The 21,827-nt window shown below is 37.3% G+C and overlaps 1 protein-coding gene across 2 annotated transcripts in view; it reads right to left on the reverse strand.

Annotated features, from left to right (window-relative positions):
• The window catches only part of NME7 (NME/NM23 family member 7), a 131,998-nt gene that overhangs the window by 68,350 nt on the left and 41,821 nt on the right, over window positions 1-21,827 (reverse strand). For both annotated transcript variants that reach the window (XM_075196362.1, XM_075196363.1), the window contains exons 2-6: window positions 16,926-17,033; window positions 14,207-14,373; window positions 11,543-11,653; window positions 5,592-5,642; window positions 896-1,103 (exon numbers count right to left, since the gene is read on the reverse strand). In XM_075196362.1, the coding sequence (XP_075052463.1) occupies window positions 896-1,103; window positions 5,592-5,642; window positions 11,543-11,653; window positions 14,207-14,373; window positions 16,926-17,033 (645 nt within the window). The remainder of the gene's footprint in view (window positions 1-895; window positions 1,104-5,591; window positions 5,643-11,542; window positions 11,654-14,206; window positions 14,374-16,925; window positions 17,034-21,827) is intronic.

The following is a 21,827-nucleotide window of genomic DNA, read 5'->3' on the forward strand; positions in this document are numbered from 1 at the left end:
CCAGGCATGTGTATTGTTACAGGGCTTAGTCCTGATTGGTTGCTCTATGTATTTAAGGCAGTGAGGACTGAGCCTCACTGCTGGTTATAGCGTTTCTGACCCAGTCTTGCTAACCTGCTCCTGTGTGCTGTACCCTGTCCTGTGGATACTCTGTTGGATTCTCTGTGTATGACCCCTGCCTGGACTTTGGACTCTGCCTGTTTGTTCGTGACCCTGACCCTTTTGGCCTGTACCTTGGACTCTGCTACTTTGCCTGTGACCCCAACCTTTGGCGTGTTTACTGACTACCCTGCTTGCTTGTGACCCTTGACCTCGGCTACTGTTTGACAATCCGCTGCTTTCTACCCACTCTCCTGGCCTGCCGCTGTTGTTTGTATTACCAACCCACACTACATCTGGAGCCAAGTCCTAGGGGCATCTGAATACCAGTGAGCGCAACTAGCTCTAAAGGAAAGGCGGCTGCTATAGGTGAAAACCTCCGTCATCAGTTCTGTGGGTTGGTGATCAGACCAGCAGCCTAACAGCTACAGGGGGTTGCAGAGGGGAGGAGTCTGTCAGCAGCCACATTTTAACTAGTTAAGTGCCAACTCCACACTCCACAACTACAACCCCATGGTAGCAGTGTCCCCCAGATAGGATGAAGGAGAAAATGGAGTTACAGAACTATTTTCGGTTACTATACTGGTAACCAATGTGTTTTCTGTGTTTAGTGCAGTCTGTGACAGGCATGAGATAGGTTGTCAGCCTTTAAGTAACTTATCTGTTTAACACAGATAAGTTAACACATTTTGCGGTAGAAAAAGTATACATGGCAACAATGTAGTCAATCAGCAACAGAGTGAGGTTTCACCATTTTAATACAGATAATAGATTCAGTGGTCTGGTAAAAACTTACTCGAGCAGCAGAAGCAATAGAGTCAGAACCATGTGCGGCATTCTTTGTTCCGTCAGTGCCAAATCGGGCTCTGATGCTTTCTGGAGATTCGCTTCGGGCCACACTACAGTTTGTTGGACCTAGTAATTTTCTCCAAGACGATACAGCTTCGTCTCCAATTACTTCCATTGCAACAATAGGTCCGCTTGACATAAAACTGACCAGGTCACTGCAGAAAACAATGTTATGACAAAATTCGAGCATGTAAGAAGAAAGGATTTCCACTAATACAAAGAATACAAAACTTTGAAAGCTTTATGAATTCTCTAAAGGATAATCTTTCCTTGGCTTCATAGCTGACAGCAAGGACATTTTTGGCATCAGCACCTAGTATAAAATATTTTACCAGCCATTTCTCCTGGCCCTAAAATTAGCTTTGAAATAAAATATGCAGTTGAAAATGGTGTACAATGATATTCATCTTGATGGGGCTGATCAGCCATTATAAAGCTATAAACTACTCACTTTATAAAAACCTGAGTTATCTGTTGCACATAAAATCAGTTCATGTTGATGTGTGGCAAAATATGGAGTTGGATTTAATTGAATAAAATGTACTGGCAACACACTGGCCTATCATGCTACTGTACCAAGGCCCCCATGTGATCAGGTTCTTGGGCTAGATATGTTCAATGTGCATGGTTACACTGGAAACCAGTCCTGTTTTTTGCAGCTTGTGCCCAGGAACTGTATCACAAGAGGGTCTTTGCGCGAGGTTGTCAGGTTATAGAACGAGGGTTCATCTAGCAGACAGTCTACGTGAATCAATCTTTCTTGGCATGCTGATCACTTGGGAACAACACGTGTGTCGATATTATCACAGATATGGAAGTATGTGCGGTCAACTTAAACGCCCGCTATTTCTTTTAGTTATTATAGTGAAGAAAATGTTCTGTTTATAGTGTGTCCTGCACAAATATAAATATGTTTGTGTAAGGGATTTAGAGGAAGCAATTTTAAGCTGCTCCACTGCCAAATGTGCATATTTGTTACACACACAATGATCTTTATTTATGCAAATCTAAACTAAACTGAAAACATACATCACATGGAACCTGCAAATCACATATTAGTCCAAATTAAGCAGATTAATAATGATAAAGGCATAAGCAGTTACACACAAGTATACCAACATGGGGATGTTGCCTTTTTTGTAATTTGTACATTAAAAATGCAAACTCTATAGGACAAAGAGTAATGTACATTGTGAGTTCTATATAAGAATAAAGATCAGTGTCTTAACTTTAGCTTATATAAATTTAACGCAGTTAACTTGTCAGCACACCTTGTGCCTCGTTTAACAAAATTAGAATTCAACAGTAACTGTGCCTTCAAACTACAGTTAAAGACTCTTTAATTATTTACTACAATGACATTGAATAGAACAAAATGTCTGCTAGAGGGCAGTGGAGTTGAATGACATATGTAAAACAAGCTATACTTTAAGTATGGTGTGCACAAAAGACACTGCAGTTGCAAAATCAAGAAGACTCTGCTGACATCTAGCTGACCGTCCCTCTGAAATATTGAGAGACAGATTGCTGACCCACACCATGACATTAATAGTAGGATTCATTTATTTATACACTGTATAGTGCTTGCTGTTGGAGAGTCCTACATACTTCAAATGAGCAGATATGCAGAATGAATCTGACAAGATCAATGGAACATTTTCTTACACCCTTTTAAGATATGGAAATTCTAGATTTGTTTTGTACTTTTAGTAGTCTGATCTCCATCTGAATAATCAGAGTGTGGTGGTAAAGGAGTTTACCACTTTCCTATCACATTCTTCCTGCCAACTACCCCCTTACCACTTTAGTAATTTGGGGGACTCCAGCTGTTTGCTCATGTCAACATGGTACAGGTACTTATGATTATTGAAGCCCTCTTCTAATCAGCATCTGTAGTGCTTCCTAAAAAGGTTGGAGTTCTGCAACCAACAAATCAGGGGAAAGCAATAATTTCTAGCTGACATTATGTAACAGTAGTGAACCAGTGGGAGACCCCCACTAATGCCTACTGTCTACATGAAAAGGGCGGGGGATTGACGCTATCTAAAGACATGGGGATTGTGCCATAGTGGACAGACCCTTTAAGATGGGAGTTTCCACCAGGGTATGTCGACCACCGATTAATCTCTGTCACCAAGTGGTCAAAGGAGCATAGTTTATCTTATGTGTGTAAGAAATGAACACATTTGAGAGGACAGAGTATTGTATGGTTACCTGCAATCCCTTCTGTCATCAAGGCGAGCTATGCTCCTATAGTTATAAGCACCCTTTCTACTACGTAAAATAAACCATTTTAAAGGGGTTTCTTTGGGAGGAGGCGAGTTGAATAATTCACTTAGAGGAAGGGAACAATGGAATAAATGAGTAAATAGACAAATCATGTATATGTTGTCACTCATACAATATTGGGAAGTGGTCATTACAGAAAATAAACCAAATTCTTAGAAATCCTGAGTCAGACTCATATTTGGCAAACCACCCTGTGACTTGTTTAGTGACTGCTCCATTCCTGTTCACACTGTCAGAAGCTGATATAGATGAGATAATATATATTTTTGCTGTGTGTATTCTCATTCAGGAGACCGTTGGTATTTTTTAAACGGTATGTATTATAGAATTTAATATTGACATCATTTGCAGTGTCAAATTCATATATCAGAAACTGGATATATAATATATTTACATTACCAACAAACAAGCAAATACAATATTTGCTTTCAGATATAAGGCAAGTGATAAATGCGACTGGCCATGCTAAAACTTCCATGCACCAGCAGATATGGCTTAACAATCCTAACATAAATGTCTAAATCTGTAAGAATTTAAATATTAAATATATAACAATAATAATAAACTGCAGTAGATATAAAAATACCCTTATTGAAATTGCATTTGTGATGTAAAGCCTAAAATCAAGAAAAATCATTACATCTTTTTCCACCTTTAATGCCACCTTGCAGTCAACAAAATTAAAGTCAAAGGTTAGACAATTTTTAGAAGTTAAAAAAACCTGTAATACCCTGGTTACATACAAGTACACACACTTTCCTAATGGGTCTTTAGTTGTGTGCAGAGAGTGATAGCAAACCACAAACAAAGATCAGCTGTTCCTGTAGGATTTCCTTGCAGTTATCATGGTTACATCCTACCTGGATAGCCATGTTCCACAATGAGTTTTCAAAACATCTATAGGATCTCATTGTTGAAAGGGATCAATCATGAGAGAGGTATGCAAGAATTTCAAAGGCATTACATGTACCATGGAACACTGTGATGACAATCATCAATAAGTGGCGAAAATTTGGCACGACAGGGACATTGCCAAGACCAGGACGCCTCTCCAAAGTTGATGACAAAACAAGGAGAAAACTCATCAGGGAGGCTACAAAGAGGCCTACAGCAACAATAAAGGCCCTAAATGGATTCCAGGCAGGAACTGGCCACTCCCTGCATGTGACGACCAACTACCGTGTTCTACACATGTCTGCACTATGTGATAGGGTAGCAATATGGAAGCACATAAAAAAACATATCTAAGTCTTTCTGAATTATGCAATAAAATACATTCAATGACTCCAAACCATGTTGGAAAATTCTTGAGGGCTGATGAGACCAAGGTTGAACTTTTTGACCTTCATTCTAAAAAAATGTTTGGCACAAAGACAACAAAGAACACCATACCTACTGTCAAGCATGGTGGTGGCAGCATCATACTTTAGAGTGGCTTCCCTTCAACTGACACAGTGGCTCTAATCAGGTAGACGACATAATGAATAGCTCCAAATATCAATATATATTGGCATAAAATCTGTTGGCGTATGTCAGAAAGCAGAAAATGAAGAGGAATTTCACCTTCAAACATGATAACTATCCCAGACCTCAAGCCCATTGAAGACCTAGAGAGTACTGTGCACAGGAGATGGACCTTACATTTTTGTGCAGGGAAGAGAGGGATATAATTGCAATGTGCAGGTGTGTGAATGCCTGCAATTTCAATAAGGGTGTGCAGACTTTATATATATATATATATATATCTACTGTATATCAGTAATTTCCAATGTTTAACAAAGAGTTATATCTTAGAGCTACATTATCAACTAAGTGCCAGAAGAATTAGGTCTACCATTTTAAAATGGCTGTGGAGGAAATGTGTGAGCAGGAGAACCAATCTGATGTCACAATCTCTGTGGGTTTGGCTTCTGATTCATCCTCCTACTCACACTACCTTCCACAGCAATACACAGACCTTTCAGACAGGGTTGTGAGAGAAATGTTAGAGCCCCAGGAAAAACTGTATGGAGCACCCTCCGTGGCTCCAAAGAGAGGGAGGAGCATATGAGTAATAGGTGGGAATGTACCTTTAAAATTAGGCAGCGAAACACAGACTGCTGTAAGGTTTGTAAAAATATAGCATGTAATGTAAATATTGTGATATGCTTTGTTGTAAAAGCAACGACTGACACCCTTTTCCTTTATATAAGTATCATTATGCAAAATATATAGCAAACTGTTACACTATTCTAACAGTTTCAGACAAAATAAACACATTTGAAATATTTTGCAGAGTAACAAAATAAAAAAACAAAGGAACAAAACAAAAACAGATATTTATATATTTTATTATACATGTTGTGGGAACTTACTTGAAGAAAGACTTTGATTGATGCTCACTGTAGAAGTCTTTGGCTTCAGTTCTGCAACAGACAACACTATATATAATAGGCTGTAAGGATTTCCAAAAATAAAAATCTGTACCAGATTAAAACATCAGTAAAATAATAGTACATTAAAATCCACAACAATTGAAAAGTACAAACTATAGCAACAGCTAAACAATTGTGGCTCTTCAGATATTTTCCAATTATCATAGTGGCACGATGAACAGGGCAAAACGAAAAAAATACAATTATCTAGAACATCTGTCAGGTGAGAGGACACTTCTGGAGCAAGACTGCTGACCCATGTGTACACCAAGACCTTCCTTCAGAGCAATACTAAGATCAGAGTTGCCTACTCTCCTGGAATGTCCGTGAGACTCCTGAGTTTCTGCCCACTTCCCTAATGAAGGAGACGGGGCATGACGATGCAATTCACAGAAAATCGCAGTTGGGGTTGTGGGCCACAATGACGTGTTTCACCAGAACTGCAGCCATGACCTCCACACTCGGCACCGGGATATCCCATCCGGGATCTCCTGGAAAGGAGATCTGAAATGTTGACAAGTATGACTCAGATTAGTAGCTCCAGTGGGAACTGATCGTAAAGAAGATTGTAAAGTAGATACAACAGCTCACCACTCATCATTCCTGAGCTACTAATGATTCATTATTTTTGAAGTGCTAGTGTGATTCTGTGGCCAATTGCCCGAATAGGACACTGAAGCATCTACTACTTCTAGTTTCCTCCTCCTCTATAGTATTTATCGTGTACTGCAAAGTGAATAGTTTAAAGGCTTCATAATATTAAACATTTGTAATATATAAATCTTTTGCTAGGATTCCCTCCAGGGTTCAGCGAAATCTTGCTCCACTAATTTTGCCCTGTATTTTGAAAAATGCTGCACTCCCTAAACCACAGAAGCATTTTAATAGCATTATCCTCCCATCAACATGCTTCATGGTAGGGACAGTGTGCTTAGCATGATGCGCAATGTTATGCTTGCGACAAACATAGAACTTAACACTGAGGTCAAAATGTTCAATCTACACATATTTTTAGTTGTGCAATATGATCTGACAGTACTCTGGAAATATTAAAAAAACATTATTTTTTTTATATCTGCATTCCCCTGATTGGTGCTTTCAAATAACATTTTGTCAGATTTGCTTTCAATGCTCTTCGATCTTCACGATGAAGCTCTTGTTTGGAAATGTCCTAACCAACTTTGGGGCATCTAACAGACAGGTGTATTTAAATAATTTAATTGTCCTCTGGAGCATAACTGTACCAGGGCTGATCTAGGTGTATCTTAGCAATCATCAGCCTCTTGTTTGGTGTAATGACAAATATTTACCATTTACCAAAGTTTTACATTTGACCATAAATGGAAATGTGCATAAATAATAAGTTACCATTGAGGGCCCCCATTTACCAGCACTGCTGTAACAAAAAGTCCAAGGGGCATATTCAATTACGATTCCGGTCTGCGAAACGGGCCGCAAAACTTAATCCACGGTACTGCCATAACGTGGATTTTCGTTCGCAGCCCATAGGGTTGCGTACGAAAATCTGCGTTATTACGGTACCGTATTACCGGCAATAGCGCGCACTTTCCGCGGTAACGCGGACTGGAATCCTAATTGCATATGCCCCCAATAGTCTGAACCAATTATATATGAAGCACTGGTGTTTAATACTTTCCCTTTACAATCAGAACAAACTGCTGAAAGGTTGGTTTCCTCCACCGTGGAAGAGTATTTATACAAGACATTGGATGCACAGAACAGCATGGATTAGAAAATTAGATACTGGTGATCAATCTTGTATGTACATTTTATTTACTATAGATTTACTTTAAATCCTTGTTTATGCCGGACTTATTTAGATGATGGTTTGTGAATATCATATAAAGTATCCTTATCTGCTGGGGAAATTCTCTCATTAGCCAGGGATTTAACATGCTTAATGATGTAAAGTGCTTGATAATCTAAATGCTTACATTGTACTGTTTTTCACAACCAACTGTTTTTGGCAGAATTTCCTATCCTTTACGTACCTTATTGGAGATTATGTGATGTTCTGGTCAAGTAGCAATGGGCTACAATTGCTACTCCAGACTTGAGTATAAAATACTGTAGCAGAAATATCTACTCTAAGGCTTTGGGATATTAAAGCCAGAGATTAATTACAAACCAGTGCATGAATAGGGAGATATGGTATATCATTTTGTGAGTCAAACACAGCTAAACAGTTTTGTTACATCACATAGATTAGCAAAAGTACTTGACTTTAGCTTTAATACTCACCACTATATTTTGTATAATGACCTAAACTGGGAATAATAATCGGAACAATACTAGTATAATATGAAGGTAATGCTGATATAATATGAAGGCAATGCTGGTATAACGTGGAGACAATGTTACTTTTTCACACTCCATATTTTTTTTATGTTTTTTGAGTGTGTTCACAAAGTGAAATGTGTTAAATTTGCACCATCATCATCATTTATTTATATAGCGCCACTAATTCCGCAGCGCTGTACAGAGAACTCACTCACATCAGTTCCTGCCCTATTGGGGTTTACAGTCTACATTCCCTAACACACACAGACTAAGGTCAATTTTTTAGCAGCCAATTAACCTACCAGTATGTTTTTGGAGTGTGGGAGGAAACCAGAGCACCCGAAGGAAACCCACGCAAACACAGGGTGAACATACAAACTCCTCACAGATAAGGACATGGTCAGCAATCGAACTCATGACCCCAGTGCTGTAAGGCAGAAGTGCTAACCACTTAGCCACCGTGCTGCCCTTATATTTTTACCATCAAAAGTATAGATGACCACGAAAAATACAATTAAATTACAAACCATGTGGTAATTATTAAAAAATTATGGAAAGGTCAGAATACATAAAATAAGCACCTCCATAAATAGAAATGTTTACAATTGTTTATATGAAAAATGAGAAAATGGTTTATCCTATGTCAACTTCCCGTTAAATATAATAATACAGAATGAGAGGTCTTTATATGGGCACAGCATGCCAGTGTAGTGAATTGATGAAACAGGCATATGTTTGCAAAAATAAGGGTACATGTATGTTTTATTGTGTTTATATATAATATAATGTATCATAGATACATTTTCACTGCTTTCCAATTCCTGTATGTTTAGCTGCATGGCTTACTTGTGCTGGATTTATGTTACATTCCTTTCACGTTCCTTACCTAAAGAAAGGGTTTTGAGCGCGCTTTCTGATCTTCCTGCAGACAGGTAATTATTTTATTAATTGTGTTGCCTCACCCTGCAACAGCCTAATGTTACCCAACTATAAAAACGCATTCAGCCAGCCTGTCAAGGCGAGTCTGCCTCTAAAGCAGGCTTTTAAAGTCAGATTTTTAAGTCTCCAGATAATAATGATGCAGTTAAAAATTAGAGTTTAAAGTGGATTGAAAGTCATCAGAGGTCATAGACTCTGCCCATGTATTCGAAGGTCGGAAAAATACACTTAAAACTACACTGACCATCTTTACCAACAACACTTACTGTTTCACACACTTACCATAATCATTGTATCTCATCGCCATACACCTACAACTACCACAGCACACCGTGCCACATTCCTGCCCGCTGCTCAATTCACCACCGTATTTCTTTTACACACTCCAACCACACTCCATTCTCAACCAACCTATTCCTTCCCCTCTACATTAGATTGTATGCTCTCCTGCATGCTCTTTTCTACACCTCTTATTATCATGCACAGCATTGTGTATGCTTTTAAAATGTACAAAACTTTGTCCGCTGTTCCCCATAATAAAGCACTCCATATTTATTTCTATAGAATTATAATATATATTTTTAAATATAAATATATATTATAATATTGATATAATACTAATTGAATTAAATGAAAACTGATCTATGTAAAGCAAATATCTATGGGCTGTATTTCACAACACTCGCATTAATCCCGCTAATATGCCTCCCAAGATTCATACAGGACATCGGTTAACTTGCAATAGGAGCCGAGTGAAGATCACAACTGAATTACATGTGAAATTAACCCTGTGAATTATAAAATATTGTATGATGTCTGCTGAACATTACAGCGATGGTGATATTAATGCAGTTTGCACCTAATTGACTTGCACTCAATATTGGTGTAACAGAGAAAATGCTGATATCAACTGTGGCATTGTGGTATAACATGGGGTCTGTGATGGTATAATATGATGCAATGTTGGTATATCACTGGGAAAACATAAAAGGCAGAGAATAACTGGAGACATCATAGCAGTGTCATCATCATCATCGTTTATTTATATAGCGCCACTAATTCCGCAGCGCTGTACAGAGAACTAACTCACATCAGTCCCTGCCCCATTGGAGCTTACAGTCTAAATTCCCTAATACACACACACACACACACACACACACACACACACACACACACACACACACACACACACACGGACTAGGGTCATTTTTTGATAGCAGCCAATTAACCTACTAGTATTGTTTTTGGAGTGTGGGAGGAAACCGGAGCACCCGGAGAAAACCGACTCGAACACAGGGAGAACGTACATACTCCACATAGATAAGGCCATGGTTGGGAATCAAACTCATGACCCCAGCGCTGTGAGGCAGAAGTGCTAACCACTTAGCCACTGTGCTGCTGTCAGCTCTTGAACCAAATCTTAGTGATGACTGAGTTTTAATTTTAATAGTGACTGTGAGGTAGATTTTTGGGGTTTTAATCATTTCTATAAAGACCAGGTGGCATTGATTTGATCAGCCCTTTCATACCAGGTGGGTAATGTGATAAGAGGCTATAACATAGAGGTAATGTTGGTATAAAATGCAAGCAAAGGTGGTACAATATATCATCAAATATAGTATAATTTGGGGCAATACTGGTGTAATAAGGGGGTACTTCTGTCATAATATGGAGACAAGATGTTACTGCTTTATAAACCTGTAGTAAGGCAATTTCAGTGTAATATGGGGGCAATGCTGAGGTCATTTGGGGCATTATTTTTCATTTTTGCATAGAAGAAATAGTGCTAGAGTATTCTATGTTAGGATTGCTTTTATTCCCAATCTGGCCTTGAGTGGAGGAATATAAAAGAAGCCTGAAATAGATATTGTTACAGCATGATATTTACCATTTGCTTTTACTACATTTCACACGGTCATACAAACCCTCCAGATTAATTCCAGTTTCGGGCAGTGAGGACATAAAGAAAAAGCCACTTAGGAGAGATAGCAATCTCTTAGAAACCGACGGTATGTTACTAACGCTATAAAAGTGCAAGTAAAAGTGTATGGGGGAGGTGTAACATGATATCTAAAGATCCAAAATATTTAGATATAAGTACAACACTCCTAACACTTGAGAAAGTATCACATAGCTCATCAGATTTAGGGGAATTAACAGTCTACAGAAATAGAGATTGCTAAACCAATGTTTGCTTTAGTGTACCAACAGACATGTAACGCATGCTCTTCTAGATGACAAAGTAAACTATGTTTGCACATAAAACAACTACTCGGGTCGACTTATACTCGATTATATACGTTAAATATTTTAAAAGTTAGTTAACTATACTATGTAGCGAAATATAGGAGTCTCCCCATCATTTAACGTCAGTTACCATAAAAACCTTGAACCCTAAGCCGAGTCTTGGACTGGTGCTTCCCTATTTCCTGTTAGCAGCAGAGCAGATATAAAATAACAGGTAAGCCTGGCTTTTCAAACAACAGGCAACTTATGTATACAATATAAAGGCTATTTTTTTGTCCACAAAATAGTCAGAACACCATTGCTAACAAATTGCTACTGGCCTCCATAAATCATATTCATTTCTTATCTCCCCTACATTAATCTTTCTCCTCACCTAGGGAACCATTTGTCAAATAGATACTTACCGAGAAAGTAAAACCATTTTGGCTTTTGTTATACAAAATTCTGTATCTAAAATTGCTTGGATAATTGAACCCATTTTTTGGATGGCATCAGGTTTTATCATCGCCAGTGTTCTGTGGAATAAAAATACAGGTAATGAAAACATTTGCTAATGCTCACAAGGCATGAAGGGCTCAGCTTATTAAATCTGATCATGCAGCAACTAAATCACCATATAAATAATCACCACCCAGACAACAAACTCTAACTCCTTTAAAGATCTAACTGATGGTCACATACACACCTGCAGTCACATATGAATATAGGCATGAAAACGCTAAGCCGTATGCGCAACCTTTGTATGTATCTCACTGCAATACTATATATCTAATAATAACAATACCAAAAATATTAATATCAGCCAGTACCAGCCACTTAAGATTTAAGCGATACACAAATTATTGGAAGAGAAGAAAACTAAGGCTTGAAAATGCAAGACAAAAAGGAAAGATGGAACACAGATAATGAGGACATGCAGCAAGCAGTAAATAAGAAGAGAGGACGCGAGAACATCAAACCTGGAAAATATTAACTTAAAATCTGTAGTTACCAACTAGTCCTAATTTCCAGGGACAGATGCTAACTACAGATTGTTCCACAATATGAAGATTTATTTACTGTGTTATAGATCAGCTAAGAAGAAAGTGTATCCTGCTCTGTGTGCTGTTTATACAAGGGTTCAACTTGCTTGTGCAGGGAGTACACTACTGCCAAGAGTGAGGGGTGAAAAAGCATTGGCCACATGGTACTACTTATGTGGTCTGTTCCTTCTCACCAAAATTAGGGATGGAGGACAACTGCAGCTCCTGCTTTCAGTTGCAGGTTCAAATGCATCATTCAAATTCTCCACCCATGAAAATGTTGCCAAACTAATCAGTGGTATTTACTGTTAAAACATTGATGTGTCTGTCTCTCGTCTGTTTATAGTATAAGATATATAGGAGTGGATTTTAAATAGACTTATAATATGATCAGACAAGATAGAATGATGGTGTGTGTATTGTTTGGTTTCTAACCAAATTATATTTCCCAAACAGCTGTCCTAGATCCAGAAATACAAGGAGTTTACAGCTATCTATCTAGTCTATACTGAAAACAATAGTTCATCTACGTTTAGGGACTGGGGGAGGCTGGAGAATTTTTAATATAAACTGTGTTGTCTGGAGCTGACAGACAAAAGCTGATTGCACAGAGTTTAGGATATATTCAAATTCCTCCATGCTGTCACCCCAAGCAACTGTTACATGTGATGATGGGGAATATCTGGCAAGTTACAGGGGTTCCAGGTATTGGACCAGTGTGGTTCACTTAATTGGGGGTGGGTAAGGGGGGGGGGGGACACTAAACTGTTAGTTTATGTCTTTAAGTATAAGCACCTAATTTATTTTCTATGTACTATTTATTATTACATGCGTGATATATATTAGCAGCCAAAAGTGATTTTACTTACTCTTTACAATGAAAAAATGTCTTTTGCAGTATCACTTATTTCATTTTGCCAGTGAGGTAGATAGCAAGGCTACAAACAATGCCGGAGGTAAAATAAATGCTCTGTACTGCCTGCAGAATGGTGGACTCATGCATGGTGCACTGCCAGTTTTGCCAAGGAAATATAACTTACATGCTATGCTAATGTTATGTAACTGTTTGTCCCATATTAGTGCCACTTTAAACACTTATTGCTGTGGCGATTGGTTGTTAATCTTTACTTTTAATAAAGCTGCAGAGGAAAGTCAGCAGAAGACTAAGCAATGCATTTTGCTTTCATGTTTCATATATATGAAAATTACAATTTCAAGATCCTAGCTAAAACAGTTCATGTGTAATGAAAGGGTTACGAATGCACTGGCCACATTGCAATATGTATTGTGGGGACTTAGCAGCAACATGACATACTTAGCTGAAGAGATTATACCAAGGTAGGGTCTGAGTCATTTGTGTGACGCTCGCATCCTACACTGGGATGCCTTTTTTGGCCACATTCACTGCCTGTTGCTGAATTACCCATCCATATCACTATAAATACTGCCATGCAGAGGGGGTTTCCTACCTTTTTAATACATTTATTTTAAAACATTATACAGAAAAGGGAGGTATTTAAAAGCCATTATCAATTTGGATACCTCTAAGAAATAACAATTGAGGAAGACAAAGAAAAACAGAACATCGGGCAAGTAGGGAGTAGGAGAAAAGTGGAATAATGAGTTAAAAGAAATACTTAAAGTGAGACTGGAAATGAAAGAGAGAGAGAGAAGAAACAGAAGTGGGTTAGATGTTTAAATGAGAGAGAAAATGTAGGAGGAGTGGGGAAAAAAGTACAATCAAAGCAAGTGGATGCAAGAGATGAGAGACTTAGCTGCTTTCAGTCATACAGGGGAGCTGTGCCATTAGTATTATTATTTTTTTATATATAAAAAGCACCTTTGCAAGAGACGTAGCTTACTGACCTAGCTCGTTAGGAATGTGACAAACAAAAAAGGATTTAAACAGTAAGCCGATTTTGTCTTCTGATGTTGTATAGGAAAACAGAGGTTGAAATTGAAAATATTAAGACTATCTATCTATTTAGAAGAAACATGAGTGACGCACGAATGAGAACATGAAGATTTAATAAGCGTAAAACATACTTTTCTTTTTTACTCCCAACCTTGCGGGCAGTGTACTGATCTCCATAGTCGACTAGATGAAGCTGACGGGAAAAGACATTTATTTTGTTTCCGACAAATAAGTCTTCTTTCTGTAGGGCATCATACTTAGTTCGTCTTAAGAAGACACGATGGTTCTTTAAATCAAACTGAAGGAATAAAAACATATCATTATCAACAAATATTGAGTAAGCAGCAAAATAGCATTAGTCATTATATTGAAAATCTCATTCGTTGATACTTAAAACATTTACTTGGGTGGGTTATATAGTCCTAATAAAATAAAAAGTATATTTATTAAAAACTGCTACCAATAGAAATCCTTACAGGTCACAAAATAAAGCAAATAAACCACCAAAACAGAACCAAACTGCTGAAAATGATCTAGTAGCAAAACTAAAAAGTAGAAAATGGAAGAGGGAGAGAGGGAGAGAGGGAGAGAGGGAGAGAGGGAGAGAGGGAGAGAGGGAGAGAGGGAGAGAGGGAGAGAGAGAGAGAGAGGGAGTAATATGTCAACAATAGTGCATATGTGGCCAGCCTTATTTACTAACAAAGTGAGAATGTGTATAGGTGCAGTACCTTATGGAAACTATTCTAGTGCAAGTTAGACAATAAAATCAAATGCTGACCGGCTGCTGTAAATTATTACGCCTCTGCACTTTGCTGGCACATAACCCTCTATGTTTAGTAATGCACTAAACACTTTACCCATGAGCTCTAATGCCCTGCCAGCAGTGTTTCAACTGATTTGCACATCACAATTGCTCCATTCACCGACATTAAGAGATGCATTTTACTGTAAAAAAGTTTAATTTAAAGAAAAGCCAGCATCCGTTGGAAACTATTGACTTCACACAGAGAACTCACATTTCTGAAACCATTTTGTCATAAAAAGGTTTGTAAAGGGTTAAATATTGGAGAAAAGATGTTGTATTAGACTGAAGGCAGCACAAGCTATTGCAATGGGCATTATGGTGTAAATGCAATCAAAATATTGCAGCCAAGCATGTCAACAACACAGCGACAGGGAACAATGCACATTTTAAAAATGAATAAAGCAGACTTCTTGCTCTGAAAAAAAAAGGAAATTAAAACAGCGAGTGTTTTTCTACATGTAGATGGTAGAAATATGTAAGTTTTCTGTTAAACCATCTTATAAACTTAACATAGCGCATTTTGCAATAACAGGTGAAAACTGGAAGCTATTCATGCACAGGTACTTGAATAAATTTGTGTGTGTGTGTATATATATATATATATATATATATATATATATATATATATATATATATATATATATATATAATAGATATAGACATATATATCTATAGCTATATATATATATATAATAGATATAGATAGATATATATAATAGAATATATTTATATATACATATACACACACATATATATACACACACACACAGCCGGAGAGAGAGTCATAATGAGATGGAATCATTTCAATGTTCAATGTTAATGTTCAATGGTAGACGTGCAGTATTAAAATTCAAAGATCCGTGATGGGGGGGTGACCCTCATTTTTTAAAATTATTTGTCATACGTAAAAATATAACTGTTTGTGAAAACAAATAACAACTGTACAGGGAGTAAATAAATGTGTCAGGTAGATTAAAACCAACAGGAAAGGATGGGCGACTAGAAAAGGCGATAAGGTGGATAACACCTAAAACAGTAGCAGGTTAACAGTCACTTTATGTAAATATTAGTTTCATTTTAAAGTAACATTATCACATTTTTAAACTTATCTTAAATAAACATCTCAAGGAAAGAAAGTCATCATGGGGTACTAAATGTGAGATCAATGTATTTATTTTAGATGTAGCGGAGGACATTTAGAAAAGCTGATAGTGGAGAGTGCCAGTAGAAATGTAAGTTCAGACATGGCGAGCTGTAGGTGTAACGTATTTACATTAGAAAATAGCGTAATTACCTCTGTGCAAAGGTTTTTTTCTAATAGTAAACTGACAGAAAGACAGTTTTTGTTAACCTCACACATTTATTTATAAATAGCTGCCTAATTGACATATTTTTAGGTACAAATAGGGACACAAATAACAACTTGCATTTTATGTACAGGAGGTTTTTGAAGACGCAAACGCACATTTTTAGAAGCGATGCCACATTTTTATAAATCTGTCTGGGGAATGAAAACTAATATTCTTTGCACAGGATTAGAAAAAAAATAAGTTTTTAAGACTGTCCCCTATTTCTCCATTGCTTGAACAAGTGAATCAATGACATACAAAGGCCCCTTATTTAATCATTTCACAGTCTGTTCTCTTATTTATGTCCACTAAAGGCAGACTATGAGCAAACTGCTGTGGTCCCATATGAGGGACTCTTATTGAGGTGCTAGTACTTGGGAGAGTAGGGTGTTGGAAACTTTCAAGTGGTGGAAAACCCCTTTTATAAAGTATATATTTATTCCCTTTAACAGATATTACCACACTGCATTTCCCATAGCAATGTCACCATTTATGTATCACTTAAAGACTTATACTATCAACAAAACTAGATTAACATAACATAACAAAGATTAATTTAAATGCAGATATTTCTGATGTTTTTGGGATTGCATTATGCTGTATACATATTGTTCCATATACTTAAACCAACTATATTCCAATTATTTTATTCCATTTAAAATGCAGCATAATTTGATTTTGCTCCCATAAACTCACCATTTCTACAGATCCATCCTTGGGATAGAAAAGGAGCTGGTAACGCCTCTGCAGAGCAGCATTTGGATCATACCATTCTGCGACGAACACGTATCTATCCTCTTCACTCTAAATACACAAGCAATGGTTAGTCTTACCTCGATCAATAAAGGAAATAAATATGGATAAGACAGTTTTTTGTTGGTTTTTTTTAAACAACTTTTTAACACTGTTATTTAATACACAAATATTGGGCAGACAGCACCGCTATATAAGGGAGATTATGATGCAATGTCACAGTGCACATTTTAGATGTTGCAATCCTGTTTTGTGTTGCTGTAAAAAACTGGTGACAGAGGACAGGAAGCTATTAGTAGTTAAAGTAAGCTTGTGTTAGAGGATTTGGCGGCTGCTTAAAGGTTGAGAAACCAGAAGAGAGTCTGAATAAGGAAGGCAGAGTGTTCTAGAAAAGGGGTACTGTGCTAGAAAAGTTCTTCATATACTAGATATAGTATGTAGATATCTGGACATCTAGAGATAAAGTTATACCAATGAGGCAGAATTGGGAATGATAGCATTCTATACTTTATCCTAAATGGTCAGAGAATGTCGGAGGGAAAGCATGGTGATGTTGTTTGTAATAAAGGAATATTGTTAAAATGTTGCATAATTGATAGTAATGTTTGGTCAGTGATTGGATATGGTGAATCAAGGAGTCAAAAACAAAAAGGACAGTGACCCTGCAATATGGGTGAGGTTAGGACGTTGTTGGCAGTCATAGAGGATTCAGGGACATATCCTATTTTAGGTAGGTATGGGATATTTCTAAAAATGATGACAGAGCATTTATTGGCAAGAAATGTCAGGGAAGGAGTGAGCTGGGGACTGAATACATGAATTTGAGTATCACTAACATAGGAGTGGTTTTGCACAAGCCCTTATTACCCCCATATTAGAATGTTTAAAGCGGAAGTCAAAGGCGTTTACCAAGGAAGTAGTGGATGTGAAATAGTAGAAGTCTAGGACAGATCTCTGTGTAGCTCATGACGTAGTTATTCAATGGTGGTCAGTGGAGGACAGGTGTAGACTGAACACCTAAAGTGCAAAACTCATGAAGAGTAGAAACTTTCACTCTCAATACCAGCAAAAATAAACATAAATTTGATAGCCACAGGAACAAATCCATATTGTAAATAGGTTGTTAAGACAAAGGTATTAATAATCATCATTTATTTATATAGCACCACTGATTCCGCAGCGCTGTACAGAGAACTCATTCACATCAGTATTAATGTACCTTTGCCTTAATCCGAAATAAAATGTATATATTTGAGAATTTTTTTTTCTTTGGTTGCAAAACAACCAATCATGAAAAATTGCTGGGTGAAAGATAAAGTTACTAGATTTCTAGCTTATTTGTCAATTCGGATTTTACACTGTAACAGTAAATTTTATACAGTTATATTATACCTAAGAAGCTGTTAACTCTTGGTTAAGAGTTGTGTTTCCCCTTTTTGAGTGGTATTCTGTATTATTAAACTATTATTGGTTGTTTCATACATTGTCTCTCCCATTTTTTCTAATTATATTTACTTTTCTGAAGATCAACACGAAATTTGGAGACAGAAAGTAAATCAAACAATTTTTTTCTCAATAAGCTATTTAAAACAAATTAGTATTTGTTTCCCAAGTGTCCATCCTGTGTCATATTGTAGATACAGTTCATGCATAAAACTATTTGTTGGCTGTCTCACATAAGAATTCACAAATACTAATTTTTTTTAAAACAATGCAATCTTAGCCTTCACATTATTCATTGTGTATACACCACTCAACAGTCTCCACTGACGTTCTCAGTTTTGTTTTTCTCTACTTTTGCTCTAATCATATAAATAATATATATTAACATATTTCCAATTTATATTTCATAATCTTTTCTTTGCTACAATTTTTGGTAAAATTAAAACAGTCCAGATTATGTTTCAAATATTAAGAAACCACCCAGTTCTATCCCAACGTTAAGGAATCTAATAAAATGTTGCCTGCCAGAAATGCCAGAAGAGATCTCGCTCTCTTTGAAAGTCTGTGTGTGGCTTCCCAGAATCCTCCTCACACCATTTCTACACTATATAAACTAACTGTAGAAAATGTGTTTGATACTTTACCCCATTCCACAAAGGCTTGGTAGAGGGAACCGAACAATGGGGTCAGAGAAAAAGATTGGTTTAAGATTTCCAAACCATACATAGCCCAACAAGTACATTAATTGTAGAGACTCAACATAAGGTCATATCGAGATGGATCAGATACCTGAGCTTCTTGCACAGAATGGATGTTGCAGATGTAACAACGCTGTGGGCAGATTTAAAGGGGCTATGGCTTGTAAAGGCAAACTTGCCTTTACAAGCCATCGCCACTTTAAATTTTAGCTGCAAAGACCCAGCATATATCTGCGTATTAGTATTAAACATTGCAAATTTCAATAGGCAAGGACACTGAGTTAAAAAGTTATTTAAAGGGAAAAGTCAGCAATTCAGTTAATTTTCTATGAGTCAGGAATCCTGGTTCTACAGCTAACAGCTCAGCAACAGTTGGGGAGTCACAGTCTGTATCGGGATTAAATGGTTTTGACTGTATACTGGAAATGAATCTCTCACCAAGCATTGTACAAATCGAGAGTGTTACATGGGACTGCTTCTACCAAGACACATCCAGTGCTAACCAAACCTGGCGAATGCGTAATTAGCTAATCTTGTGCTTGCATGTCTTGTTCTGTTTTATGATCATACAAAGATACAGTGCAACTACAGACTGTTACTTTTATTGGCCTATAAAAATCAATGTCACTGGCAAAGGATGATGAAGTACACATATGGGTAATATAAAGGTGAATATTCTTCTAGAGCAGTTCAGAAAATGAAGTGTCTGATTGGTTACTATAGAGTACTGATAGTTACTTGTTCAGGTTTGTTGTCATGTGTGTCTCAGAGCACTGACCTTGCCAAGCTATAATGTAAAGGAATGGTCTGCTGATTATACAGATATGAAGTAAAAAGTAACCAAAAATGTAAGCTTATGTTAAAGAACAATTTTAGCTAAAGGTCAAAAGTTAATATTGGGTGGTTAATGGTAACAAGGGTGTGGTCTCTCACTTTGATCATTAGGATAAGGATTGCTATATAGTGGAGAAGCAGCTGCATGTGTATGTGTGTATATATATATATATATATATATGTATATATATGTGTATATGTGTGTGTGTATATATATATATATATATATATATATATATATATATATATATATATATATATATATCTATAATATAAATGTCTAGTGGCGTGTGTTAGTCTGTCTGTGTGTGTGTGTGTGTGTAAAAAATAAAACCAAGCTGCAGCGCCACCTGCTGGGCGTAGTTATACACTGACCTACTAAATTCTTAGGGGCATATTCAATTAGCTTTTTGATTTGCGGTAACGCGCGTTGCCGCGAAAAGTACGCGTTCTTGCGGGTATTACGGTACCGCATTAGCGCGGATTTTCGTTCGCAACCCTATGGGCTGCGAACGAAAATCCACGTTATTGCGGTACCGTGTATTACGTTTCGCGGCTGTTCCGGCGCGTTACCGCGAATCCAAAAGCTAATTGAATATGCCCCTCAGTGTGTGGAAAAAAAAATTCAGAAAGGGCTGAAATTTGGTATACCAAGATGTTTTTAATTTGTTAATTTAATTTGTTAATTGTTAAAAGTGTTTATAAAGATTTAAAAAATATATATATATATTTGTTGAAGGAGAAGTGACCGTTGGGAGTGGTTGGTGGTTGCCGGGGGTGACAGTGGGGAGTGGTTGGTGGTTGAGGCCTGGGCTATGGCCCAAATGCATGACAAGAACCTTTTTAACACCTTAAGTAGCTTGATTTGACTAGAATGCATGAGTATCATGCACGGGTTAACTATATATATATATATATAGATATATATATCATATACACACGCGCGCTGGATCAAGTCGATGCACACAGTCACCACAGCACGAGAGGTAGTTACAGGAGCTGGCCCTCTCACCCCCTGCCAAGGTATTGTACTAATGGAAAAATAATCATAGCTATTATGTATATTTTACAATTTAGAATGTTTAAAAACCTTTCTTCCACTTTATATTTTCCTCTTGACGTTCCTGTGGCTCATGAGCGGATTTGAAATCCTGGGCTTGTTGAACGGACAGCAGGAAGGAAGACATCACACCAGCATGTAGGTTGTGACTAATCTACAATTCCCATTGTGCCCTGCCTTGCTTGTGATCAGACTAAGCACAGATGTGTTCGGTTGGGAGATATGGAATTCACAGGATTTTTTGTAGCAAATGTCAGCTCCTCCAAAAAAATGAATAGTGTATGGAGGGAATCAGGGGCTGTGGAGGTTCACACCATCACTTATAAGCATCTTTCAATCAGCAAAGCAGGTTGTCAGTGAACAGAAGTGAAAACAGGTGTGAGTAAGTCCCAAAGCAGAAGTACCATGAATGCCCAATCTGAAGGTATCTTTCTATATTTGGTCTTTAAGAAGTTTACAGAGAATGTAACCACCCATTTATGAAAACTGTCTGCAATTTGGATAGATGTGGATTCATTCTTAGACCAAATGACATGACAGAGAGCTACACATTGGCCATTAGAGGTAGTTTTCAACCACACAACATTATCATGGAAGGGGACATAGGCTATACCTTGCCAAAGCAAGTGCCGTATCAGCACTGGGGAAGGTATACTTAATCCTAAGGGTCACTCCACACAGGTGGGCACACAGTAAAGAGCAGAAGGTTGAGCAACTGTTACATCATCTGCCTGAGAACGGTGTGGGAAATCATCCTCATTTATTTATATAGCGCCAACATATTCCGTAGCGCTTTACAATTGGGGACAA

Source organism: Mixophyes fleayi, chromosome 2 (genome assembly GCF_038048845.1).
Source record: "Mixophyes fleayi isolate aMixFle1 chromosome 2, aMixFle1.hap1, whole genome shotgun sequence".
NCBI classification, from domain to species: domain Eukaryota; kingdom Metazoa; phylum Chordata; class Amphibia; order Anura; family Limnodynastidae; genus Mixophyes; species Mixophyes fleayi.